Genomic DNA, 27,556 nt, shown 5'->3' on the forward strand with positions numbered 1-27,556 from the left:
GGCAATAGGCGGTGTTGCGAGGAAAGGTAGTCAGTCGGGCAGTAAAGAAAGGTAGCATTGTCACAACCTATGAGGAAGGGCATTGACTTTCAAGCGCAGACGAACAAGGCAATGGCGAAGGTCGAAAGGTCACGTTTTCGCAGCGTTGGTCCATCGATCGTGCATCGTCTTCCAACTCTGGTTTTCTTCCTCCTTACCTTTCTCGCCTCCTTGCAAGGTAAGCAAGGTAATCCTCGACCTGTCTTTCACAACTAAATAAACTTTTATACCTTGGTTGGACCCATAATATTCATCTCACATTGCCTGTCCCATGAATATACAACACCTGTTGTTTATAAGGTTATCTGTAACTTACAACACCTGTCTGTTCCTTAAGGCTACGTGGAACTTACAACACCTGTTCTTTAAGGCTACGTGTAACTTACAACACCTGTCTTTAAGGCTACGTGTAACTTGCAACACCTGTTTTTTAAGGCTACCTGTAACTTACAACACCTGTTCTTTAAGGCGCCCTGAAGCTTACACTACACCTGTTCTTTAAGGTTACCTGTAATTTACAACACCTGCTCTTGAAGGCTACCTAAACAAAGTATCCAAAGGAGAAATGTTTGACACTACACCTGTTCTTTAAGGTTACCTGTAATTTACAACACCTGCTCTTGAAGGCTACCTAAACAAAGTATCCAAAGGAGAAATGTTTGACAAGTGTCCAAACCTCACATATTATTGTCCCCCGTCGCAACGCGGAGCGAAAGGGGGACGATGGTTTTCCCCTCCGTCCGTATGTCCGTCCGTCCGTCCGTGCGGGCGTGCGGGCGTGCGTGCGTGTGTGCGTAAGCGAAGGACCACATTCGAATTTGGTGTGTGGGTGCAACCCACGTCAAAATCCAAGATGGCCGCCGCCATGTATGTCTGATGCCATGTATGTCTGAACCTTGTGAGCGAAATATCTTGAAAAATAATTGAAGTACCAACTTCTAATCTGGTGCGTGGGTGTATCTCGGCATAAGGAAGAAACCTATTGAAAAGTGGGTCGCCACGTCAAAATCCAAGATGGCCGCCTCCATGTATGTCTGAACCTTGTGAGCGAAATATCATATCATAGCATGTTTTCTGCGTCTTCCACTTTGTCAACTCACATCACTTCCCCGACAGGGGACCTAGGCGTAACGCTTGTAGAGTATAGACCCTGATAAAAATAGGGCTACGTTCAAGGGAGGTGTGGGGGCATTACCTAATCGTCGAGATAAGGCTACTTGTAACTGAGGGGGTTACCCATTTTATCATGAACTAACAGAAGTTCCCGGCGTTGACGGGCGGGGGCGGGGAGGGGGAGGGGAGGAGGGGTGAGGAGGAGGAGAGGGGCAGGGGGGAAGGGGAGGGTAACGGGGGGGGGGGGGGGGGAAGGGAAGGGGAGGGGGAGGGGGAGGCAGGAGAGGAAGGGGGTTCATATATATGCTAGTGGGTGAATGTGGCGTTAATCACGTTTCTGTGTTAAGAGTGATGCCGATCAGGAAGGAGAAGAAGCCGGACTACCAACTTCACACACTTCCGGAATTGTTTGATTTATTTGTATTCAAATGTCTGGTGATTGTTTTGTATTTATCTATGTGAATGTGTACTTGTATATAACTGTCATTAATTTGAAAAGGCTTCGGCACTATCGAGCGTTTTTTTTTTTAACTCCCAAAAAAACGATCTTATTTTTTCATAATTTTTGTTGTTGTTGTTGCGGAAAACACTCCCAGGCAATCACTGATGAACCTCTGAAAGTTTGACGAAGATCCGTTCAGCCATCTCTGAGAAAAATGGCGACACAGACAGATAGACATCTCTCTTATATAGTAGATGTGACAAAATTCTGCCGTTTACGAACAATAGCAATGAGTCGTGAACTGTGAAAGATTTTAAATAATTTAGTTTGTGAAGTCGATTATATTGAAGGAGCTGTGCTCCAACGCGAGTCGAAAGAATTGACGCGACCAAAGACGGAAATTCGTCCGAGTTGCTTTAATGTACGTATCAAACTCGGGTACTCTGAAAAGCCCGTTTATCGGGCAGCAATATATATACACATTTATGCCGGAGCGTTTGCCCGGGAAAAGCGAGACCGGGCATGCCCGGGTGTCAAAGGCGAGTCCTGGAAAGGCGAGTCTGGACCTGCCCGGGCGTGCTGGACGAGGCCTGGCAAGTCGAGAGCGGGCATGCCCGGGCGTTCTGGGCGAGCCCTGGAAAGGCGAGAGTGGGCATGCCCGGGCGTTCTGGGCGAGCCCTGGAAAGGCGAGAGCGGGCATGCCCGGGAAAGACGAGACCGGGCGTGCCTGGGAGGTTCGGGCGTGCCCGGGAACAGCGAGTTCGGGCATGCCCGGGAGAGGCGCGTCTGGGCCCGCCCGGACGAGCCCGGCATGGCGATTGCGCCCTGGCCGCGTCCTGGCAGGTAGGTGCAAGGCGATTGTGTACACCCAGCGGTAACCGCTGCACACGCCCTTCCAGAATCGACCTGCACCGGCAGGGTCAATTTAAGGGGGGTCCGGATGACCCGGCCGAAGCGACCCCTGGAGGGTCGTGGGGGGGGGGGGGGTCCGATGTGGTGGTGGGTGGTCGAGCGGGGGGAACTGTGGACGGGGGGCGGCCTCGCCGCGGAGGAAGGGCCAACCGTGGTGGTCGGTCGACGTCCATGTGCGCCGGTTTGAGGCGGTCCACAGAAATCCGGTCCGACCGGCCGCCGAAGTCGACGACGAAGGACTTGTCGCCCCGTCGCAGGACCCGGAAGGGCCCGTCGTACGGCGGCCGGAGTGGCCCCCGGTGTGCGTCATGACGCACAAAGACGTACTCCGCTGTGCGAAGCGCCGGGGGGACGTAGGACTGGGGGCCACCGTGGCGGGACGTTGGCACGGGGGCAAATCGTCGGGCGGCCTCCTGGAGGTCCGAGCGCTGGTGTGCGGTGGACCAGGGACTGGTAGCGTCGGGCACGAACTCGCCCGGGACGCGGAGCGGCTGGCCGTAGACGAGCTCGGCGGCGGACGCCCGGAGGTCCTCCTTGGGGGCCATGCGGAGGCCCAAAAGGACCCACGGCAGCCGGTCGGCCCAACCGTCGTCCTGAAGGCCGGCCATGAGTGCGGCCTTCATGGAGCGGTGAAACCGCTCGCACAACCCGTTGGCTTGGGGGTGGTAGGCCGTGGTGCGGTGCAGAGTGACTCCCAACGAACGGGCGACCGCGCCCCAAAGTTCGGACGTGAACTGTGGGCCGCGGTCGGACGAGATGTCCGCCGGTGCGCCGAAGCGCGCGACCCAGGTGGCGATGAACGCCTGCGCCACGTCGGCGGTTGTGGTGGAGGTGAGGGGCACGGCCTCCGGCCACCTGGTGGTCCTGTCCACCATGGTGAGCAGGTGGGTGAACCCCCGCGATGGGGGCAGGGGACCCACCAGGTCCACGTGGACGTGGTCGAAATGCCGTTCAGGCACGGCGAAAGGTGCCAGCGGGGCCTGGGTGTGGCGGTGGACCTTGGCCCGCTGGCAGGCCGTGCAGGCGTTGGCCCAGTCGCGGACGTCCCGTCGAAGGCCGTGCCAGACGAAACGCGCCGACACCAGCTTCTGCGAAGCTTTCCGGCCCGGGTGAGAAAGGCCGTGGATGGAGGCGAAGATGTCGCGCTGCCAGGTAACGGGCACGATGGGGCGAGGCTGGCCCTGGGAGACGTCACAGAGCAGGACAGTGCCCGCGAAGGGGATGTCGGCCAGGCGGAGGCCCGTGTCCGCCGCCCGGAGGGCCTGCACCGAGGTGTCGGTGGTCTGGTCGGCCACCATGAGCGTGAAGTCCACGCCGAGGTGGACCGCGTTCGCGCTGGCCCGAGAAAGACAGTCGGCCACGGCGTTGTCTTTGCCGGTGACGTCCGGATGTCCGTGGTGAATTCCGACACGGCGGAGAGGTGGAGCTGCCGGCGGGCCGACCATGGCTCCGTGGCTTTGGCCATTGCGTAGACCAATGGCTTGTGGTCGACGAAAGCCGTGAACGGGCGGCCCTCCAGGAGGTGTCGGAAATGGCGAACGGCCAGGAATAGACCGAGAAGCTCGCGGTCGAACGTGCTGTATTTCAACTCGTTCGGCCGGAGTTGCCGGCTGAAAAAAGCGAGTGGCTGCCAAACCCCGTCCACCCATTGTTCATGGACGGCGCCCACCGCGTAGTTGGAGGCTTCCGTAGTGAGGGCGATGGGCGCGTTGAGCACCGGGTGAGCCAGCAGCGTTGCGTCGGCGAGGGCCCGCTTTGCGCTCGCGAATGCCGCGTCCATGGCCGCGGACCAAACGATGTCATGCTTGGCCGGCTTGCCCCGGAGGGCCTCGTAAAGGGGCCGCATGTGCTGAGCAGCGCGGGGCACGAATCGGTGATAAAAATTCACCATGCCGAAGAACTCTTGTAGGGCCTTGATGGAGCGGGGACGCGGGAACGTGGTGATGGCCTCGACCTTGGTCGGCAGCGGCACGGCCCCGGTCTTGGTGATGCGGTGGCCCAAAAAGTCAACGGTCGTCGTGCCGAAGTGGCATTTGGCCGGGTTGACAATTAAGCCGTGCTCGCTGAGGCGACCGAACAGTGTTTGGAGGTGGAGGAGGTGCTCGGCACAGGACGTGCTGGCGACGAGGATGTCGTCCAGATAGACGAAAAGAAATGGCAGGTCGCGCAGCACGCCGTCCATCAAGCGTTGGAATGCCTGGGCCGTGTTCTTGAGGCCAAACAGCATCCTCAAAAATTCGAACAGGCCGAACGGCGTGATGACAGCCATCTTCGGGACATCGGCCGCCCGGACAGGTACCTGGTGGTATCCCCGTATCAGGTCAATTTTTGAAAATATGACCCGCCCCACCAAACGGGTGGAAAAGTCCTGGATGTGCGGGATCGGGTACCTGTCGGCGGTGGTAGCGTCGTTGAGGCGGCGGTAGTCGCCACACGGGCGCCATCCGCCCCCCGGCTTTGGCACGATGTGCAGTGGTGAGGCCCACGTGCTATCGGAGCGCCGCACGATGCCGAGGCGCTCCAACGCGTCGAACTCGGCCTTTGCCACGGCGAGCTTGGCCAGGTCGAGGCGGCGGGCCCTGGCGTAGACCGGCGGGCCCGTAGTGGGTATGTGGTGCTCGATCCCATGCCGCACTGCGACGGCCGAAAACGTCGGCCGCGTGATGGCTGGGAATTCCGCGAGCAGGCGAGTGAACTCGTTCGCCGTCGGGAGGGCGCATGCCAGTTCGGTCGGCACGGAGCTGCTCATCGTACACGCCAGGGAGCTGAAGGTCATGGCATTGACAAGGCAACGTCGTTTGACGTCGACCAGCAGCCCGTGAGCGCAGAGGAAGTCGGCGCCCAGCAAAGCCATGGGGACGCTGGCGGTCACAAAGGTCTACTGAAAGCGCTGGCTGCCAAAGCAGAGGGTGACGTCGCGCAGGCCGAAAGTGCGTATGGCCGAGCCATTAGCAGCGACCAAAGAGGGGCCGCAAATGGCGTTCCGCCTGTCCTGCTCGGAGGCGGGTATGACGCTCAGTTGGGCGCCGCTGTCACAAAGGAAACGCCGCCCGGACGCTTTGTCCCGAATAAAAAGCAAGTTGCCCGAGTGGCCGGCGCTCATGGCTGGGAATGAACGCCGGCCCGGCCGTTTCCCGACTTGCCGAAAGTGCACGGGGGTCGGCATGTCCGAGCCTTGTGTCCGAACCTGGCGTGGTAATAACACCACACCTGGTCAGGTGGAGGCCCCGGCCGTCGTGTTGGAAGCGGTCGGCACGGCGTGGCGGCCGCCAGTTGCACCGGCAGTTCGGCCTCCAACCGCGCAGGGCGCTCGGGTGTCGCCTCGGATGGCGGCGGGCTCCAGGTAGCCGCTCCGATGTGTTGGCCCGCCGAGGAGATCTTGTCGGCTTCCCTGGCGAGGGCGCGGGGATCTGTGATCGACGTGCCAGCCAGGGCGAGGCGTACCGGGTGAGGCAGCTGGCGAAGGAACAGCTCGCGGAACAGAAAATCCGGAGAGTGCTCACCCAGCAACGAGAGCATGTAGTCCATGCGCTCGGACGGGCGCGTGTCGCCGAGCTCGGGCAGGTCGAGCAGGCGCCGTGCGCGTGCCGCCGGTGAGAGGGCGAAAGCGTCGAGGAGAAGAGTCTTAATCGCGTCATACTTGTCAGCAGCTGGCGGGCGCTCGAGGAGGCTCAGGGCGCGGGCCGCGGTGGCGGAACCGAGCGCCGCCACGACATGGTGGAAGCGGGTGTCGTCCGCGGTGAGGCCTCGCAGGGCGAACTGGGAGTCCGCCTGGGTGAACCAAACAGCCGCATGAGCCTCCCAGAAGGTAGGCAGCTTAAGAGCCACTGCCGTATCCATGTTCGGGGTCACCAATGAAGGAGCTGTGCTCCAACGCAAGTCAAAAGAATTGACGCGACCAAAGACGGAAATTCGCCCGAGTTGCTTTAATGTACATATCAAACTCGGGTACTCTGAAAAGCCCGTTTATCGGGCAGCAATATATATACACATTTATGCCGGAGCGTTTGCCCGGGAAAAGCGAGACCGGGCATGCCCGGGTGTCAAAGGCGAGTCCTGGAAAGGCGAGTCTGGACCTGCCCGGGCGTGCTGGACGAGGCCTGGCAAGTCGAGAGCGGGCATGCCCGGGCGTCCTGGACGAGCCCTGGAAAGGCGAGAGCAGGCATGCCCGGGCGTTCTGGGCGAGCCCTGGAAAGGCGAGAGCGGGCATGCCCGGACGCTCTGGGCGAGCCCTGGAAAGGCGAGAGCAGGCATGCCCAGGCGTTCTGGGTGAGCCCTGGAAAGGCGAGAGCGGGCATGCCCGGGAAAGACGAGACCGGGCGTGCCCGGGAGGTTCGGGCGTGCCCGGCAACAGCGAGTTCGGGCATGCCCGGGAGAGGCGCGTCTGGGCCCGTCCGGACGAGCCCTGCATGGCGATTGCGCCCTGGCCGCATCCTGGCAGGTGCAAGGCGATTGTGTACACCCAGCGGTAACCGCTACAATATATATATATATATATATATATATATATATATATATATATATATATACACACCACGATCCCTTTACTTCTGACGAATGCAGAAGACGCCCGGCTATGTCAGTCCATTAAAATGGCGCCCTTCCGTGATTGGTCGGCCAAATAATACAATTGCTTGGGAGGAAGAAAATATAGGGGTAATACCCCTGGGCCTGTGCGCTCACCTGGTAGAATCAAGAAGGGGAAACTTGGACCTACGTTGACCCCTGTAGGCCCGTGGACCTCGATTTTCTTAATTCCGTGAACAAACTTTGGTACATCACGGGTGATGAAGGTTGTGGTCAAGTTTCATCAGAATTGCTTGTGGAGTTTCTGAGGAAGAAAGCAAATGCCTATTTTGGTGAGCACCCCCCTCCCCCCCCCCTCTCTTCACATATTACCTTCACAACAACAACACGACTGCTTGGAAAGAAAGAAACAACCCTGTGGCAATGAATGTTCGACATATTATCCTCACAAAAACAACAACAACACGATCGCTTCAGAGTAAGAACCTGTTCCAGGCATGTAGGCCAAAAGCCTGAAGCCCATACATGCTTTGGCCTTCTCAAGGCCCGTGATCGAGATCGATCTATCAGCTGCAACCTTTCGATGTATATTTGATGATCTTTTCTTTACACTGAAATGGAAGGCATAACGATTGAATACTGTCTGAACATATCGGGTGCCCAGTATCGCCATATCCGGGAGCCATCTTTGTTGGAGGGGATACAGGCGTTCAAAGTGGATCGGTGTATATGGGCAAGTTTAGGATACGCTCCAAGCTCCAGTGCACCTTTTAATCTGTCCTGATTGAGATTTAGAAGGATTTTGCCAGATGACGTTGAAAGACCGAGCCCAAGCCCATGGGCAAATCAAACATCGTTTGTGATCAAAGCAAAGTTGTCACATTCCATATTTATATATTGAGAATATCTGAAATAGTTCTGAAGCTTCAGCTACTGCGTCTCTTTAATGGGCCTTGAGGTAGGCAAGTCTGTGCAGCTACAACTTGTAAAATCTGAGTTGTGGTGGAACCCTTCGGAGGTTTTCCATTAATGGTTCCGGTTCAGGGTTGTACCACCGCCACAAATACATCAAATGTGCAACTGCTCCTTCCAACCCAATCAAAGGTACTACCAGGGACCCGTGGAAATTCCACATAATGCAAGATGTGACTTCAAGACCTTTCACTCCTACCACACTCTCCTCTCCTCCGCACGCTCTCCCCATCTCCATCCACCTTCTCCCCTCACTCTCGCCCTATCCCCCTGCACCCCACTTTCTCCTGTCCCACCAGTCTCATCTCTCCTCTCCCCTCACTCTCGCCCTATCCCCCTGCACCCCACTTTCTCCTGTCCCACCAGTCTCATCTCTCCTCTCCCCTCACTCTCGCCCTATCCCCCTGCACCCCACTTTCTCCTCTCCCCCTCTCTCATCTCTCCTCCCCCCTTCTTTTATCTCTCCTCTGCCCCATCTCTTCCATCCCCCTCTCTCCTCAAACTCCCCATCCCCACTCTCCACTCCTCTCTCCCCTCTCTCACCTCTCTTCCCCTCCCCTCCTCCATCCACTAGCCCCTCTCATCTCTCCCATGGTGTCTTCTCTCCCACTCTCTCATCTCCTCCCTCTCTTCTCTCACCTCTCCTTTACTCTCTCTTTCCTCTTCTCCCCCACTCTCTCCTCTCCCCCTCTCTCTCCCCCATCCCTGCATCATGCCCAACCAGGAATGGCTATTAAAATGCGTTTTCCCTTTTATGTCATCAATATTCGATTAAATCACCAATCAATAAATTTAATCATCAATATTCATCAACACTTTACCATCAATATTCGTCCGATTTTTCTTCCTGTTTTTTTTTCAATTGAGTCTTAAACCATCTTTGTGACTATGAAAAATGGAATTAGATGTCGCCTTAGAGTTAAGATAAAGTGTTGAGAGTCAGAAAGTGTGAGCTGTACAAAATAGGCCTGCAAGGTCTGAGAATCAACACAGAGTGAACAAAATGGTGGAGATTTGATTTTGAAGCCCCACCCTGAATGGACAGACAAATGGACAGACAAATGGACAGACAAATGGACAGACGGAGTCCAGACGGAGTCCATGGAGAATCTGTAAAAAAAAAATATATATATATATATATATATGAATACATGATATGATATGATAATAGTGCTTGCACTATGAGAGACATCTTTGAGGAGTTATGCCATGACACTATGACAGAAGATCATGGGTAGTCTTCTTCTTTAATTCGGAGCATCCAACCTTCCCAGTGCAAAAATGATTATTTAATGGGCCACTCTCCCCAAATGCTATTTTGATGTTCAAGCCTTGGAGATGTTCGTCTGGTTTCACCTGGTGTACCACACCGTTAAGGAACAGCACAATATGCGACGACACCACCACACATTCCACACAGCAGAAACCAGCGGATGAACACTAGAATCCTGCAATATTAAATAAGGAAATTCTCTATGTGTATGTTTACGTCTGAAAATCATAGAAAACTAGAGCAATGCGACTGCGTCGCCAATATGCCTCTAAGTAGGCCCTGCCCATAACAATGGGTAGATGCCCTCGTTGACTGTCCTAAAACAAACAAGTTTGATTTAAATCCCTTCAGCTGTTCTCAAGTATCACATGTTTACCAGACATGACAGGTTTCACATCGATCGGTAAAGCGGTTTCGGAGAAGAGGTTTTTTTTATATCGGCTTTCAAGCTATATATGGCTGCCAAACCACGTGACATATGACATCAAAAATGTACACTTTGCAGTCTGCATACATATGGGTATGGGATCATGTTTGTGAAGTTTTGTGTTGATCGGATAAGGTTCGTTTTTCTATCCAAGATGGCTGAAGGTGGCACAGGAATGTGGAATTTATTGGTTCATCGTTTGCCATTCGCTGTTTTTTTACCCAAGTCATTCACGAACTTGCTGTCCATGCCTGAAGTCCAAAAAAATTAATACTTACATTATTTGCTAAATGGTAACTGGTATCCCCACCCAGGTCATACTATCCTCTTCAACTAAAGTATCAAACAAGCCCGGCTACACCATTGATGGACTATCGGTCTTGTTTTATCTTTTACAATTCCCAGTTGCAAAACTGGGCCCCGTTTTCTGATGTGTACCCCTTGAGTGCAGTATCGTTTGGTTGTACTGAGCAGAACAGTCCAATGATTGGAAAATGACTTTGCCAAGCAGCTCGCTGACACCCGATGATGCCTCCAGTCTTCTGGAGATGTCTGTGTAGCGTGATGCAACATGTTGTAGACAGATTTTTGGCACACCTATGGGTTCTCCGGTGTCTGCAGTCGTGTCGAACCTGGTAATGAAGGAATTGGAACATAAAATATTTGGGACTATGGGTCATTGGTTGACAAGTTATTAGAACAGATCCACTCACCATTATGCATCAGGACAAGATTGATCACCACCTTCCTGAACACCTGGGCCTGCCAACTATCGGGGATGCCTCTTTGCAGTGCTTGTACCCCCCGACGCAAGTCGGGAGCCAGATCTTCCCAATTATTCCCTGCTGCCCAGACTCATCAGGGCAGCGTGGTCATGGTCAGAGTGCTGATTGGTTCCCAATGACCAGCCCTTTCTCTCTTGTCTCTCTCTCTATTTCTAACTCTGTCGTGGCCCTGACTCCATGAAGGCGGGGGTACATCATCCTGGATGTGGAGGATCTCTAGGTCGCTCCTGTGAGATCGATCGGCTTTCTTCGTGCCACGGGCTTGTTCAAGAGAACTGTCCTGGTATATACAACAACAACAATAACAACAACACCTGGGCTAGGTTTTCCTCAGCATCAAATTCACAGACAAAATAGAGAAAGAAGAAAGATTGGCCTTTTTGGATGTCGAGGCCCCCTGGCAACTTGCCGGTTCTTTGGAGATGTATTATTGTACAGAAAACCATCCCACATCAATAAACTAAGATTTAAGCAGTGGGATGTGGGTGGAAGGAGCTTCTGTTGCCACCAAGGGTTCTAAGGGATGTACGCTGACTGGTACTGTACTTTGCAATCTAGCAGCTGACATTGCATTTAGCATCGACGGTTTGAATCACAACGGTAGAGTAAAAGGACAAAACACAGAGTGAGATTTTGTTAACTTATTGGGTAAGAATATGTAGCAACAAGATAAAGACTGTCAGGGGGAATAAAATGTGAGTGCCGGAGGGAATAATGTAAAGGAAAATCTAAATTAAAGGACTTCCCAGAGCTTTAGGTAGAGGAATACAAGATGGAGAGGATAGGAGATGGATCCAGGTAAAGTAAATGTGAGATTAAGGGTATTTTTGCTAATAATGTCCACCAATGTACAGTTTTTTTAATGTCCTTCTTCATTACATCCGAACACCCTCTTAAATATTTTCAGAAAAGAAGTTTGTTTCACACAATCATGATAAAATACAAGTTCAAATATTTTACTTATGTTTGAAAAAGATTGTTTTCTATTTTTTGAAACATTGTCTATTCGCATCATCCTACAATTGTGAATCTATCTGTCTTTGCAGGTCATACATTACCAAAGGAAGCAGAACAATATGTTACTGAGAGTGAAGATATTTGGAAAGGAATTGAAGGTGGAGATGAAGCTTTCAGAGACGGACAAGGCTACAACCCAAACTTGGCACAATCTACGGACGAGCAAATGATGAAACAGTGGGCAATGGGAGACCAGACAGAAGGGCCGAGAGGCAGTGCAAGTGAGGAACAGGATGATCTAAATGCATATGGCGAGAACTGGAGAGATAGAGAGGAAGAGGAGCAAAAAGAGGTTGTACAGGATTCTACAGAAAACAAAGGCATTGCGACAAAAGATGAAGGCAACGTGAGCAACAAAGGTGGAGAAGGATTTGAAGAAAGCTTGGCACAATTTATGGAGAATGCATTGTGGAACACGTGGATGGGGGAACAGCCGAGTGAGGCAACAGTAACTGTACATTCAGATACAGAGATACCGAGAGAGGGTGAGGAAAACAGCTGGGGAAAAGAGGGAGAAGGATATGGACGTCCACAAGATGGAAAAGTGTGGTGGGAAGAGGACAATAACAAACCTGGAAAGGAACAAAAGGAAGATATTTGGTGGGAAAAGGTTACAGGTAGCAATGGAGAAATAGGTAAAACAGAAATGGGGACGACTGGAGGTGCAGAAGGAGAAAATGAAGTTATGGTAAGAGAGGAGGAAGGATTTAGAGTAGGAGAAGAGGAAGGAGTTACAGTAGGAGAAGAGCAAGGAGTTACAGAAGGAGTTGTAGAAGGAGAGTGGGAGGGAGGTGCAGGAGGAGAAGATGAAGGAGATGTAGAAGGAGAGTGGGAGGGAGGTGCAGGAGGAGAAGATGAAGGAGATGTAGAAGGAGAGTGGGAGGGAGGTGCAGGAGGAGAAGATGAAGGAGTTGGAGGAGAGTGGGAGGGAGGTGCAGGAGGAGAAGATGAAGGAGATGTAGAAGGAGAGTGGGAGGGAGGTGCAGGAGGAGAAGATGAAGGAGATGTAGAAGGAGAGTGGGAGGGAGGTGCAGGAGGAGAAGATGAAGGAGATGTAGAAGGAGAGTGGGAGGGAGGTGCAGGAGGAGAAGATGAAGGAGATGCAGAAGGAGAGTGGGAGGGAGGTGCAGGAGGAGAAGATGAAGGAGTTGGAGAAGGAGAGTGGGAGGGAGGCGCAGGAGGAGAAGATGAAGGAGTTGTCGGAAGAGAAGAGGAAGGAGTTGTAGGAGAGGGAGAGGGAGGTACTGGAGAAGAAGCAAAGGAAGGTACCGAAGGAAATACGGGACAGGACGTAGAGGTAAAAGGAGATGGAGACAATGAAACGGAAATTTTGCAGTGGAACGGTGAACAGGATTCTGGACAATGGAGGAAAGTTGAAGAAGATCAAGAGAATGAATACATTTTGGAAGGAAAAGACAATTATACTCGATTCATTAAAGATGCAAGTAAGTCTGACCTGCGCATCAAGTTTCCCACATTTGAATGTTCTCTGCCATTTAATTCTGCCTAAGTTTCCTAAGGACTCCCCTAGCAGAGAAATGACTTCTTTAAACCAGATACGAGTTACGATTTGGTGGAGTTGGTAAACCCTTGTTTCAGTGCCCTCATCTGTGGGGTAATTTGATTTCCATAGTTGATCATGGTGGAAAATTCCTCACCCTGTGACGAAGTGGTCACCTGTTTACGTTAGTTCTACTTCGTCGAATGTTCCGGAGTCTTAGGCCGTACATGTTATCCAAATCCCCCTCAACTCCCTTCACTCATTCGGTCATTCCTTATTAACTTCCTCCACTACATGGAACTCTGTTAAAAGCACTTCTTCACCACGTGGATGGATTCTTTCCGATACTGATAATTCCCTATACTGTTCTTTCATAAAGGTTGAAGCAAATAACTATTGAATGGGCCTACACTCCTCTTAACCTGCTCTGGTGTCAGTTTAAATCAACACAAATAAGGAAGAGAGAGTTGGGATGCCTGGTTACAAGATGGTCTATGTTGGCACAGAGGGAGATGCAAATGGAGTCAACACTATTGCAGAGGGGAAAGCAACTACAGCAACTACAGCAACTACAACACAAGGACAAACAAGAAAAAGAGCAGAGATTGCAAACCCTCGCCAGGATGTATTTTCAGTGGTTTTCAAGGCTTTTGTGTTAAAACAAATATGGCGGCCGAACCACGTGACCAATGACGTCATCATTAATTTTTTTTCTCCACCAGTTTATGCCGACATGGTGCTCAGGAAATTTCATCTTGATCGGATGAAGTTTTGTACTTGTCAAATTATGACATCATAATGGAGGCACCTATTACATCATCATTAACATATTTTATTCCCCATGGAGAGTTCTTTACAATGAGCCATGTCTCAATTTTTTTCTATTCAGCACTTTCGGAGATATAGAGGTGCAAAGTTTTTCGGTTTTTCCAAGATGGCGGCCGAACCACGTGACCGATGATGTCATTTTTTTTCCCCTCCACCAGTTTATGCCGACATGGCGCTCAAGAAATTGCATCTTGATCGGATGAAGTTTTGTACTTGTCGAATTATCAAATTGTGACGTCATAATGGAGGCCTTGGGCCAAGACAGTTAAAATTGGGCACAGTCTATTCCAGGTCAAGACAAATACGGTGTAGACGTAGTGCTGCACACAGACAGACAGACAGACAAACAGACAAACCAACCGATCAACATACTTGCCGGAATCTTTTCCGGCAAGTAACAAACGGACTCAAATGCAATACCCTCTCCTCTGGCGAGGGTAATTAGAGGTGGTTTCAGAGGGGAAAGTGCAGTCAAAGGCACTCCTAGGGGTTAGGAAGTGGAAGGGTACACAGACAGTGGGAAATGGAGTTCTTGACATAAACAGCAGCAACTCTGCGAATGGAACGGGGTTCATGCCTGTCAAACCGGTAAATAAAATACTCAGGCAGAGACACCGAAGAATCGGGGACATCCTGTGGGAGGAAAAATTCTGTTAGGCAGATAATAATTATCAACTTTACTAGTGGTAGCTGGGATTGATTGAGGGATCCCTCAAATTGAAGCGAATACCTTGGATGTTGGAGGTCCGTAGAGTTGGGGATGTTGGGGAAAGCGCTGTTGGCAGGGAGTGGGAAGAGGGGACGAGGCGGGAGAGGAGGTGAACATTATAATCAGGTACGTTTTTGTTGGTAATAAAATGAAGCGGTTTAAGGTGGTTAACTCAAGGAGCAAAACGCCAAAAACCCTCGAGAATGCATTTGATAGGTCTTTTAGGTCTGGGTCTTTTAATTTTTAATTCGTTTTTTTAAAAATTGCGACATCCTTCCCCTTGCCCCCTCCCTCCTTTCTCTCCTCCGTGGTGATTGTTGGAGGTCGTGGTGATCTTTCGGTCTTTCTGGAAAGGGCAGTAAAAACAACTTTTCCTTTTTGGTGGCCCACTTGCGGCCAATCTGCTGTTGGATGACCAACACCAGAAATCTCCAAAGACTTCACGACGCTGATTGGAAGTTGGGGGTTGTCATTGAGCCTATCTGCCATGTGTGGTTTTACCAGTTATAACCCAAGTTATTTGAGGAACAAGTGGAGTCTGCACATGATAGTAACATCCAGGACGTTATACCACATAGCCAAAGGCCACCTCGTGGTTTGCCTTTTGCAAGAACATGTTCGAACCATCTTTTTTTTTTCTTTTTTCTTTTTTTTTGTATACTGAATCGAGGCTCGTGAAAGAGCTGACATTTACTTCACAAACAAATCAACCAGACAAACAAAATATATAAAAAGAGGGAGCGGAAGACAAGAGAAGGGGAAGCACACAAACACTTGAGAGCACACAACATTTAAGAGCAGGGAGATGTGTGGGAGGGAGAGGGCTTGGGGGGAGGAGGTGTGGGAAGGGGGGGGGGGTGGGTGGGAGAAGTATAAAACACAAGGACACCAAGGACTTCCAGGACAGAAGTTGGTATTTCAAAAAAGTGGAATTGGGGTGAAATTAGCGGGGGTAGAAAATATCAAGGTTTTGGATGGGGGAAGATAAGAGATGGTGGTGAACAGCTGTTTTAAAGACCTGGAGGGTGGAGTGGGATTGAAGAGAGTGAGGGAGTTTGTTCCAGAGGCGGGAGAAAAGAGGAATGAAAGAGTGAAGGTGAGCAGAGAGTCTTGATTTTGGCAGTTTAACCATAAGAGGGTTGCAGGCAGATCTTGTGCGACCTGTATGAATATTTGCGGGACAGAGCCCAGAGAGAGCCCCGGCAAGGCCGGAGAGGAGTCGGTAGAAGACGGAAAGACCACCAACCTGCCTGCGGTGAGTGAGTGAGAGGCCCTTGGAGTTAGCTTCATCGCGGGAGATTCCAATGATTCTGAATGCTTTGGTTTCAACAGCGTGAAGACGAGCTAGGTGTGAGGCAGGAGCACCAGCCCAGAGGGGAGAGCAGTATTCCATTGAGCTGCGGATGAAAGCCTTGTATGTGGTGAGGAGCTCAGGTGTGCCAAGGAAGGACTTCGCACGACGGAGGATGCCCAGTCGGCGACTGGCTTTGGAGGCCAGATTTGAAATGTGGTTTTCCCAAGAAAGATCATGGCAGATAGTGAGACCCAAAAGCTTGAGCGACAGAACTTCTTGGAGAGGATTGTTGAGAAAGTAGATGGGAGGGTTGTCCAGTCGATCTTTTCGGAGAGACATCGTAAGAGTGTGAGATTTGTCAGGATTGAAAAACATGTTCCTCCGGTATTGGACACATTTGTAACGGCCACTAAAGGGTACCAGTTGTTTGTCCACTGTGATGCACTCATAGGAAACGATGCTCTTTCGGCAGTTTGCCAGGAAAATGTCCCAAATGTACCGGAAGGCTGTGGTCGGTGCGAAGGCGAAAGTCTTTCGTCAACTTATCAAACCGCAAGAAATGACAAATTTCTTCAAACCGAGCAATGGACATTGTGACAAGGTACATCGGGTTGGCCAACCTTTCCCCAAAGAGTTCCCTTATGGCAACATCCCAGCTTCTTTCATATCCGGCTAAAAGCTTCGGTCAAAAAGCCAGAAGATCTTTTTTTCCGAGATATCATGGCAAACTTGTTTTGTGATCACTGATCCTCTTAACAGTTCCACGTAAGAGTACTTGAGACTATGTCCCTGGTAATAAAGAGATCCCAGGCATCCTTTGGCAACATCGCTTGCCTTCTTGGCATAGGACCTGGTGCTTTTTTCAAAATGTTGTGGCAGATTGTTTTTTCTTGGAGGTGGAGGGTAGTCACTCCAGTATCCACTACCACAGGTCTCCTGAACTGCTGCAGAAGCAGAAGACATTATTGCACATCCTGCAGTGGAGGACGCATGGTATACCTACCAGCATCAGGTTGGCAGTCCGGGTCGGATGCAGGATCAGAATGTTCCGATTCCTCATTGGTGATGGGGATGTCTTCTGACTCAAAGAGTTGCAGCACCTCCTCCACACTAATAGTCCAGATGCCAAACAGGCATTTCAAGGCAAAGCGTGCTTGAACGTCATTATGAAATTTTTGGTTGATTCATCATCTCTGACATATCCTGAAGCATAATCAGCCGGGTGCCAGACTGGAACCCTTGAATTTTTTTAGAGGCGAAAAACAAAATGACACGACTTTTTGCCAATATCTTCACTTCTAATGCACTTATAAACACAATTTTGGTGTCTACTTCTATGTTTTCATTGTCAAGGAATCCGATAATGATAAGATTAAAGGTGTATATATTAATCCTGTATCATATTTTCAAGATGGCCACTATTTCCCTATATAAAAAGGCTATTTTGCAGGTCCATTGATAACTTCTAGTTAGAAATTGAATTTGATGAACCTTCAAATATTAACACAATAACAGTCACAACCAAATATGTATTTATGACAGCTGAAGTAACTTATTTGCAATTATTAAGGCATTGGTTATTACGGTATGTTGGATTGTGCTTTTTACACAAATATATTTGGATACGTGTGGACAGTTGACAATGACCATGGATTTTGTCTTGTAAAACTTGCGTTGTAAATAAACATAACAATTCAAACAAAAAGTGGACAAAACAAGTTTATGATTTTGAAATTTACTTGTATTTTCAGACTGACAAATAATAACTTTGTTTGGAGCAACATGCATCCTTATTAATGTTTTACACAATGTTCAATCTTCATCATCTTCGTCCTGATAAGCAGCTACTGCCCTTGTCTGTTCGTTGCAGCAGTATGATTCACCACTGCAACTGCAAAATATCGAACATGACATCTGTGCCACCACACAACCACACTTCCCTGTAGAACAGGGCCGACTGGTGGAGCATCCACACTTAATCAGCTGCAGAATGGTGACCGGTGCAGCAGACACATCAGGTGGGAGTGTGGTCGGACACAAAGTTGCACCGTCCTCACCTTCTTGCCATCCGTACTGAATGGGGTCCAGTGTTTGGAGGGTCTGGCTGAGTGGCTGATTTCCATATCAATACTTGATAATGAGCACGTTGTACATGCTGAACAAAGGCATCATGTGATGGGGGCAACGACCGGTGACCGGTGACCACCAAATGAATTGTACACGTCTTGAAGCTCCACAGAATTCCAAAGTTTACACTTATCTTTTTCCATCTCCTCGACGACGTGCAAGAAGGCTGTGTCAACATCTGTAGAGGTCCTTTTCTTTTTAGTGGCAGTTTGCATAGCTCTTGGTGACATGAAGGAATTCTAGAAATCAAGATGATATTGGGCATCAGCAGCAGCATGCAAGTCGGAGAATGCCCCCTGGACTCGGAGGCGTACATCATCAGCTTGTACGTCATTGCGTTGGTCACAAACAGTCAGAATCCTGAGCTTAAATGGCATCTGATTCTTTCCTCGATCGACTGTTCTACATTTTATCACTTTTCTCCATCGCTGTGGATTTCGAGGATCAAGCTGTTCACATTGATTGCCACAGAAGATACAGTGCTTTTTGAAATCAAATCCACATGTATGAGAACGTCGTGTTTTCTTTGGTGGAGGAGCTTCTTGCTTGTCTAATTTTTCATGCCTCTATGTGCTGTTCGGATGTATATGTGGATACACAGCTTTTGTGACACAGAATAGACTGAGAATCGGTTAGTTTTTCATGAAGCAAATCACCTCTACGTATACTACTTTTAATGATTTTTTCTATTCTAGTTCTACCAGTAGTTAGTAATGTCTTCGAAGCATTAGAGCAGTTAAAGAAACAGGATGTACTCTCTTCAGAAGAAGCCATGGTCTACTGTTGTCACATCACCTAAAAAGAAAACAAAGAATAGTTACTTTATGTATATGCAATCACTATTGAAATGATTATTTACAAAGTTCATGACAGCAACCTGAAACAAAAAGGAAAGAAATTGATCAGGCATCGAAGGTTGAGGCTGGTAGAGTTCTGGGGGACCTTGGGACCCGAAACTCATAATACAAAAACATATAAAAAGGCAAAATCGATGACTTTATCTGAATTTTATCGTTATCGGTGGATGCCATCTTCAAAGTATGATACATGTGTTATGTATACAACTTTAATTATATCATTATCGGAATCTTTGACCTAGAAAACATAATAATAGTTACCAAAATTGTGTTTCTAAGTACATTAGAAGCGAAGATATGAAGAAGTGAAGGATAAAGAAGGATAACTAATAACCAAGAAGTGAAGATATTGCACAAAACAAAATTCAATTGGAAATCAGTGGCGGCCATTTTGTTTTTTGCCTCTAAAAAAATTCCTCAAGGGTCGGGCACCCGCATGATTCTGATTCAGGATAGCTCAGAGATAATGAATCAACAAAAAAACTTCATAATGACGCTACAACATGCTTTTTCACAATTCCGCTGGACAGGCTCCATTTCGAAATAGTAAAATACTGGAAAGAAAAGGTTATGAGCCTGCGTTCCTGAATTTCTAACATTTCAATCATTTGGAAGGCCTTTTCATATGCTCACATTACATTATATCGCCGTTGGACACGTTTTTCCTACATCCAACCAACATACTTTACATGGAGACCATCGTCCATTTTGAGGGGAAAAAGCTTAAAACGATTCAATTTGCTAAAGTAATATCAATATCAATGACTAAATACATATTGATTGGATGTTTTATTGATAAAATAAACAAACCTACATAAAAAACAATGGAGAAAGTAAAATGGAAGACAATAATATAAAATAGATAATAGAAAATAAAATTAAATAAAACAATTAACATAAAAGATATAAAAATTAAAATAAAATAAATAAATTAACATAAAAGATATAAAAATTAAAATTAAATACAATAATTAACATAAAAGATATAAAAATTAAAATAAAATAAAATAATAATCTTACTATAATTATTCACCAAATGTCCGTCCGTCTGTTCGAAGGTACCGCAAAAACAGCTGAACCAATCGCAAAGCTTTTTTGGGTGGGTATTCCTGGGACCCCTGGGAGTAAAATAGGCTATATTGTTTTTCCAATTTTTCCAAGTTTTCCAATTTTCCAGTTTTTCCAAACACGATGGAATAATGTTTACCGATATGAACAGTGATGTGGCTTTTGTTGAAATTCTACAAATACTGTTTATTCTATGTACCAGGAGAGAGTAGATCGACTCCTGACGAACTCTTCCAATATAAACGTGCGGCTCCGAAGTAACATGGCAGCGTGTGCAAAGCGACTGAGAAACAGGTGTAGTGGCCGCTTCCGTGTTACAGATTCGGCGTGCACTCTTCACACATAAACGTGCGACTGAGAAAGACGTGTAGCGGCCGCTTCCGTTTTGCAGAATTCAATCTTTTTTCAAAATGGGCGCCATGTACTGTTTAGATTTTGATGACTTGCGTGTGATATGATTCAACGGATGTTTATATGAATCGTTAAAAAAAAAAAAAGAAGCCTTCAACTTCTGATATTTTGCCTTTTCATTTGGGCTTCCCAATTTAAGCTCCGCCCATAGGGTGGGTACCGTTGCTAGTATCATATAATGATATTTAAAGAACTGAGCAAAAATCGTCAGAAAAAACATACATATAAAACTCAAAAAACAATCATAACTTTGGTAATCATGAGAATAAAAATAAGTTTAACTTTGTTAAAGGGAAAGAAGCAGTAATGTTGGATTTCAAGAATGGTAAAAACCGGAAAGTAATTATAAAAACACCCGGAATGCATGCAGCTGAACTACGTTGATCTGACAATGTACAAAGGAAGAAGCGCACATCACAGATACGAAATACCATGATACCTTCACCGGAACTACTGGTACGCAAATCATGAACTTAGCCGTAAACACGTAAATCATGTAGAACCTAGAATGGTACTTGGTAGGGAGTACCCCACCAAGCTGAACAGTTTGTTTTGTATCCCAATGATAGGCCGGATCTGGATTCCCACCTGAACCAAAATCTAATCGGCTTGTTGTTATCATCTAACCAACGTATCCCCCAAGTTTAGTCATAACTCGTCCATAACCTTTTAAAATACCATGTTATTTGTCGCTTTTCGCCCGATCTCTCAATGATGAAGAATCACTTAATAATTAAATAATTCTCGTATCCGAATCCATATTCAGCTCTTCACCAAAATATAATCGATTAGTCATTGTCATACACACAACTAGTCCACCAAGTTTCGTCCAAATCCGGTCATAACTTTTTGAGATATCCTGCTATGTATCATTTTTAGCTCGATGTCCCAATGGTGAAGAATCACTTAAAAATTCTAGTATCTGGATCCGGATCTTCACCAAAATCTAATCATTTCGTCCTTGTCACATACTCAACCTCTCCGCCAAATTTCGTCCGAATCCGTCATCAACATTTTGAGATATCTTGTTCACAGAGAAACATCCATCTTTGGTGGCGGCGGTAATAAAAAGAAAACTGTGATGGAAATTGGGAACTTAGCCATAAACATGTAAATCATGTAGAAATAAAAAGAAAATGCTTACTTTTGTCAAAATGTAATAAGAAAATGCTTACCTGTGAAAATCCGATTTCAAAGATGGTAAAACAAAACGAGAAGTTGAGAAAAATTCATGATACACATGAGAAAACGAGATGCAGAAGGTACACAAAGCATTGAGAAAGTCGTGATTACGTCACAGAAAACTAATGACGTAGCGCTACGTTTTAAAAACCTTCATTGGAACCAATCTCATGCAAATTAGGTAAAATAATTGCTAAATATAACTCAGGTCCAATCGACCAATCGATTGCATTCTAGAGGTAAGAAAACCCACAAACACAGGAATATGTATTACCGTTTATTACAAACATACATGAAAGGTCATGTCTGGCCAAAAAGACCCACTTGTGCATTCCTTGGGTAAAGAAAAATGGCTTTGATTTGGTCCATTGAGGGTAAATGCAATGGAGGCAGAGGGATGAAATGACAAGAGGTCTGAGTCTCCTGACATAAAGATCTGCCAAATTAAAGAAGGAAATGCAAACTCTGACACCTTTACATTGGATGACTTGAGGAATACTTAATATCGCCATTAAAAGTCTTGCGACACTTGTTCTGCATTAACTAAACGAGTCGTTCTTTGTCCATCGATTCGTAGTCCGAACGTCGCTTTAACGTCCTGTTTATTATCTTCAACCTCGTCATCTGTTTCATTTAATGTGATTTAACATTTTAAAACAACATTAAAATATTTATTACCTCCGCCACTGAAGGTGGATGGAGGTTATGTTTTCACCCCTGTCTGTCTGTAAGCTTGTGTCGGTCCGTTTGTTTGGACGGATTTGGATGAAATTTGGCAGAGTTGTAGCGTATGTCACAAGGACGAAATGATTAGATTTTGCTGAAGATCCTGATTCGGATCCGGCTACTAGAATTTTTAAAGTGATTCTTCACCATTTGGAGATACGGCTAAAAACGATACATAGAAGGATATCTCAAAAAGTTGTGGACGGATTTGGACGAAACTTGGTGGACCCGTTGGATGTCTGACAAGGGAGAATCGATTCGATTTTGGTGAATATCTGAATATGGATTCGGATATGAGAATTATTAATTTTTTAAAAGTGATTCTTCACCATAATAGGAGAAAGGGTTAAAAACGATAAATAGCAGGATATCTCAAAAAGTTATGGACAGATTTGGACGAAACTTGCTGTCGAGGTTGTGTGTGTGAGACGATGACTAATCGATTCTATTTTGGTGAAGATCTGAATATGGATTCGGATACGAGAATTATTTAATTCACAAGTGATTCTTGACTATTGAGAGATAGGGCCAAAACCGATAAATAGCAAGATACACTACTCACAATAAGTTAGGGATATTGGTAGGTTCTTCCGTGTGGTTGATTTTGTTGAAAAAAGTTGTTGGTCCTAATTCTATGGTTATTAATGTGTGAAAAAACACAGCATTCTTGATTTCAATACCCTAACCCTAACCCCTATAAAAATAAATAAACTCACTCCCACAATATCCCGAACTTATTGTGAGTAGTGTATCTCAAAAAGTTACGGATGGATTTGGACGAAACTTGGTGGAGAGGTTGTGTGTGTGTGACAAGGAAGAATCGATTCAATTTTGGTGAAGATCCGGATAGTATAATTTTTAAAGTGATTCTTCACCATTGAGTGATATGGCCAACCAGGCGGAGGGGCGGAGGTACGCTCTCTACTGAGTGCTCTTCTCGTTTATTATTTAATTCATACAGCTTTACCTACTGACGGGTTTTAACTATATTATGGAGGAGCTCCTTCATACGAAACTTTTCTAGAGCATTACTTGGTTCCTCCTAAGAACACAAAGGTGGTAATACATTTGATGGCTTTTTAATTTGATCGATTTGATTTGAATACTTCACATCGTATATTTGAAAACACAAAACTATAAACCATGATATTGAACACAGAAACAGTCTCTGATGTTTAACAAAGTTTGTTCTTCACCTCCACCCCAGGCTCGAATCCAGGATTTGAACTTGACCCACTTTTCCTCTTCATGCTCCTGGCACTGGGAGTTGCAGTTTTCATCAGCGCGTTCGTTACCTTGATCTGGTTCTTGAAATCACGACGACACGTGGGTTTCCACCGACTCAAACAAACAGATGATGACATGGTAAGAGTTACACCTCGGTCTTCTTTTAATGATTATTCGTTTTAAAAAGATTAATACAATGCGTTCTGAAATGTTGGCAGAGACCGAACAGCTCTGTTCACCTGCGCATTAAGTCATCCCGCATCCAGATCCGGATCCGACGATTTAAAAAAAAAATTCAGTGATTCTGCAGCGGAATCATTTTGCCTTTCATGTTATAACATGTAAATATGCTTGAGCTCGGGTTGATCTAGTGTTTTCTGGTACCAGGTGCAACCAGGTACCAGGTGCAACATGTAAATATGCTTGAGCTCGGGTTGATCTAGTGTTTTCTGGTACCAGGTGCAACCAGGTACCAGGTGCAACATGTAAATATGCTTGAGCTCGGGTTGATCTAGTGTTTTCTGGTACCAGGTGCAACCGGAAGTGAGACAAGCAGGTTTTGGTTGGCCGCGGTTGGAATAAAAGATGGACCTGGATTCCGGACGTCTTCTCCTTCCAAGCTAAATTTCTTCACCAGATGGGGCCAAAAACTATATATATATCATGATATCTCAAAAATATGGATGGATTATGACTAAAACTTGGTGGATGAGTTGGGTAGGTGACAAGAACAAGTTGATTCGATTTTGGTTCAGGTCTGGATGCAGATCCGGCCTATCAGTGGGATACAAAACGTAAACTGCTCAGCCTGGTGTAGGTATGCTCTCTACCGAGTGCTGTAGTAGGTTTCCCTGGTTTACATTGCATTATTGCTTTTCTGTTCCATTCTTTTCTGTTCTGTTCAAAAAATTCAATATTTAGCACTTCCTGAGCCTCAATTTTGAATACTAAATAAATGTGTAAATAAAGATGGAGAGAGAGATAAATAAATAAGGTTTGGGTTCTCTGTCGAAAACCTCCCTACCATTGAAGCATACTATCTGGAGCAAGTGACCTTCTCACCTGCAAAGGAAGGGAAGTATGTGGACAATCCTGATTTGCCATCGGCTCATCACTTGTGATGCGATCAATGTATTAATCCACAAATCCCCTGCATTTGAGCTCGATATGCCTCTTTTGTATACAGAATCGAAGCTCATGTAAGAGTTAACACATTGAACATGACAACATGCACAGACACATAAAACATACAATGAAGGGAGCGGGAGACAAGAGGGGGAGAGAGGGAAGCACACAAGCACAACAACAGTAGAGAACAGGCACATCGGTAGATCTGTGGAAGGGGGAGGCCTGGGGAGGAGGAAGGGGTACATGGTATAAAGCAAATGAACACTACTAGGAATTTCACCATTAGGAATTTCGGGAAAGAAGTTGGAGATTGAAAGAGGTGGATTTGGGGTGTTTTAACAGGGGTAGAAAAGATCAACGTTTTGGATGGGGGAAGATAAGAGATGGTGGTGAACAGCTGTTTTGAAAACCTGGAGGGAGGAGTGGGATTGAAGAGAGTGAGGGAGTTTGTTCCAGAGGCAGGGAAAAAGAGTAATAAAAGAGTGAAGGTGAGCAGAGAGTTTTGATTTTGGCAATTTCACCAGAAGACGGTTGCTGGCAGATCTTGTGCATCCTGCAGGAATATTTGGGGTACACAGAACAAATAAAGCAGGTGGAGCAAGGCCGGAGAGGAGTCGGTAGAAGACAGAAAGACCAGCAGCCTGCCTGCAGTGACAGAGAAAAAGGCCCTCAGAATCAGCTTCATCACGGGAGATTCCAATGATTCTGAAAGCTTTGGTTTCAACCACGTGAAGCCGAGCCAGGTGTGAGGCAGGAGCACTGGCCTAGAGGGGGGAAGAGTATTCCATTGAGCTGTGGATGAAAGCCTTGTATGTGGTGAGGAGCTCAGGTGTGCCAAGGAAGGACTTCACACGGCGGAGGATGCCCAGTCTGCGACTCACTTTGGAGGCCAGCTTGGAAATGTGGTTTTCCCAGGAAAGATCATGGCAGATAGTGAGACCCAAAAGCTTGAGTCACAGAACTTCTTGGAGAGGATTATTCAGAAAGTGGATGGGAGGGTTTTCCAGACGGTCTTTTCGGAGAGACATAGTGAGAGTGTGAGATTTGTCAGGATTGAAAGACATGTTCCACTTGTTTGACCAGTTTGTGATTTTGTCCAGGTCTGCAGAGTGAGGAGGCTACAGACTGCCGATTTGAGGGATGAGGAATGGAGCGGCAGAGAGTGGAGTCATCAGCAAAGAGACAGAGGATTTTCCAGAGAGTTGGAGAGATCATTGATGAAGACCAGAAAAAGCACAGGGCCGAGAACACTGCCTTGGGGAACTCCAGCCTGAACAGGAAGGGGAGATGAGAGAATTCCATTCAGGGCCACACGTTGCCTACGACCAGAGAGGAAATCCGCAAGCCATGAGTGGAGATTTCCCTGAATACCATAGGAGGTGAGTTTGGTGAGCAGAGCTGGGTGCCAGACCGTATCGAAGGCACGTGATATGTCAAGGGAGACAGCTCTGATTTCCTGTTTGCATGTTTGCAGAAGCAGCATGTCCAGAGTAGAATGACCTGGTCTGAAACCAAATTGATGATCCGAGATCAAGCCATTGGAGAAGAGGAAGGATTTGATGTCAGAAGCGATGATTGATTCCATGACCTTGCTGATGATTGGGAGCAGGCTGGTTGGTCTGTAGTTTCAAGTATCTGTTTTTGCACCTTTTTTGTGTAAAGCGATGATGTTGGCTGATTTCCAAGCAGATGGCAGATGCCCTTGAGCAAAAGAGAGGGTGAAGAGAACAGAGAGAGGGTGAGATAGAGTGGCAGAGTAGGTCATGTGTCTTCCACAACCTTTATGCTTCATCCATTATGTCGTGGAATATGGCTTTCCTCTGTGGCCTGGTGCTGTCAGATCTCACATTGTGTCTTTGGGATTGGTTGATTTCAAGGCCCTGATGGTAATTGGGTCATTCAGCAGGAGGACAGATACTTTGTTATTTTACATAATTTGTTAGAAATGTTATTCAATATATTGTGTTGCGTAATTTCACGAGTTGCTGTGTTTTTAAATACGTTGTTAATATGAAAAATGTCTCCCCCATCCCTATTTTTCCAGGATGAACATATGGAAGATTATCCATTCAACCATCAAAATAAATAGAAAAAGAGCTTCATAAATCAGCTTTGTTGTATATTTGGGTTTGAGTGGTCTTTTCAATATGCCGGTTATAGTTAAGCAATTCTGGGTGGCGTAGCATACATACATGGTTGAGTTATTTTATTAATAAATCTGGGGTGCATGAGGAAATGGTGTTCCATTAACACCATCACTCTTCTTTGTGGAATAACTAAAGTTACAATGAATGACACCTTGCATATTCCTTCAAAAATCATTCATTAAGACTTCAGCTTTGTGTTATTTGCATGAATTATTATTGCTCTTGTTTCACTTAATAAAATGTTATTTGTGGAAGATCCCATGTGTCCATCTCATTCACTATTGATGGAAATAACAAAAGTGTGACAGAGTAAAGGTGGATGAAGAAAAACCTCAAGATCACCACAAGTTGCCATGTGGACCACACTCATTAGTGCTGACGATTCAGTCTTGTGGAAGAGGTGCAGTATACCAAAAAAAACAAAAAACATCCCATGCAAAAACCCATAGTTATTAACACAATGTAGGCGGTAGTAAAGACCAAATGCAAGTTATTGATCCTGGATAAATTTAAAACTAGATGGTATTCATAGAATACTTACCTTGCGCAGTCAACTTGGTACGAGCCTACTTGTTTTTCAAGGGTTTTTTCTTTGATCCAATATGGCTGCCAGACCACGCAAGCGATGACATCATAAATTTGAATTCTCTAATATGGTTGGGTAGCTCACACTCAATAAATTTCAAACTGATTAGACTAAGCGTTCTCCCTGTCGAATTATGACGTCATAATCAAGGCACCAATGACGTCATAGTTAACAGCACTTATTCCCCATGCGGAGTTCTTTACAATGAGCTACGTTTCAATTTTTTCCATGAAGTAGTTTCGGGGATAACGTTTTTCG

At 46.8% G+C, this 27,556-nt stretch overlaps 1 protein-coding gene across 2 annotated transcripts; it reads left to right on the forward strand.

Annotated features, from left to right (window-relative positions):
- LOC137428896 (uncharacterized) lies at positions 1-26,968 on the forward strand. 2 transcript variants are annotated; one of them, XM_068118755.2, is made up of 4 exons: positions 1-226; positions 11,537-12,952; positions 23,418-23,575; positions 26,610-26,968. In XM_068118755.2, the coding sequence occupies exons 1-4, from the start codon at positions 70-72 to the stop codon at positions 26,652-26,654; spliced, it is 1,776 nt and encodes a 591-aa protein (XP_067974856.2). In that variant the 5' UTR covers positions 1-69; the 3' UTR covers positions 26,655-26,968. The 2 variants fall into 2 exon arrangements, with proteins under 2 accessions (XP_067974856.2, XP_067974857.2); XM_068118756.2 differs by having other exon boundaries at positions 2-217.
- Positions 26,969-27,556: the final 588 nt, after the last annotated feature.

Source organism: Myxine glutinosa, chromosome 6, assembly GCF_964187855.1.
Source record: "Myxine glutinosa chromosome 6, kmMyxGlut1.1, whole genome shotgun sequence".
Classification (NCBI taxonomy): domain Eukaryota; kingdom Metazoa; phylum Chordata; class Myxini; order Myxiniformes; family Myxinidae; genus Myxine; species Myxine glutinosa.

Excerpts from the sequence above, each read along its gene's own strand:
- LOC137428896 (XM_068118755.2), top strand. The coding sequence starts at position 70 with ATGAGGAAGGGCATTGACTTTCAAGCGCAGACGAACAAGGCAATGGCG. Across the intron at positions 12,953-23,417 it reads TCGATTCATTAAAGATGCAA|GCTCGAATCCAGGATTTGAA; the intron begins GTAAGTCTGACC and ends CCTCCACCCCAG. Across the intron at positions 23,576-26,609 it reads AACAAACAGATGATGACATG|GATGAACATATGGAAGATTA; the intron begins GTAAGAGTTACA and ends CTATTTTTCCAG.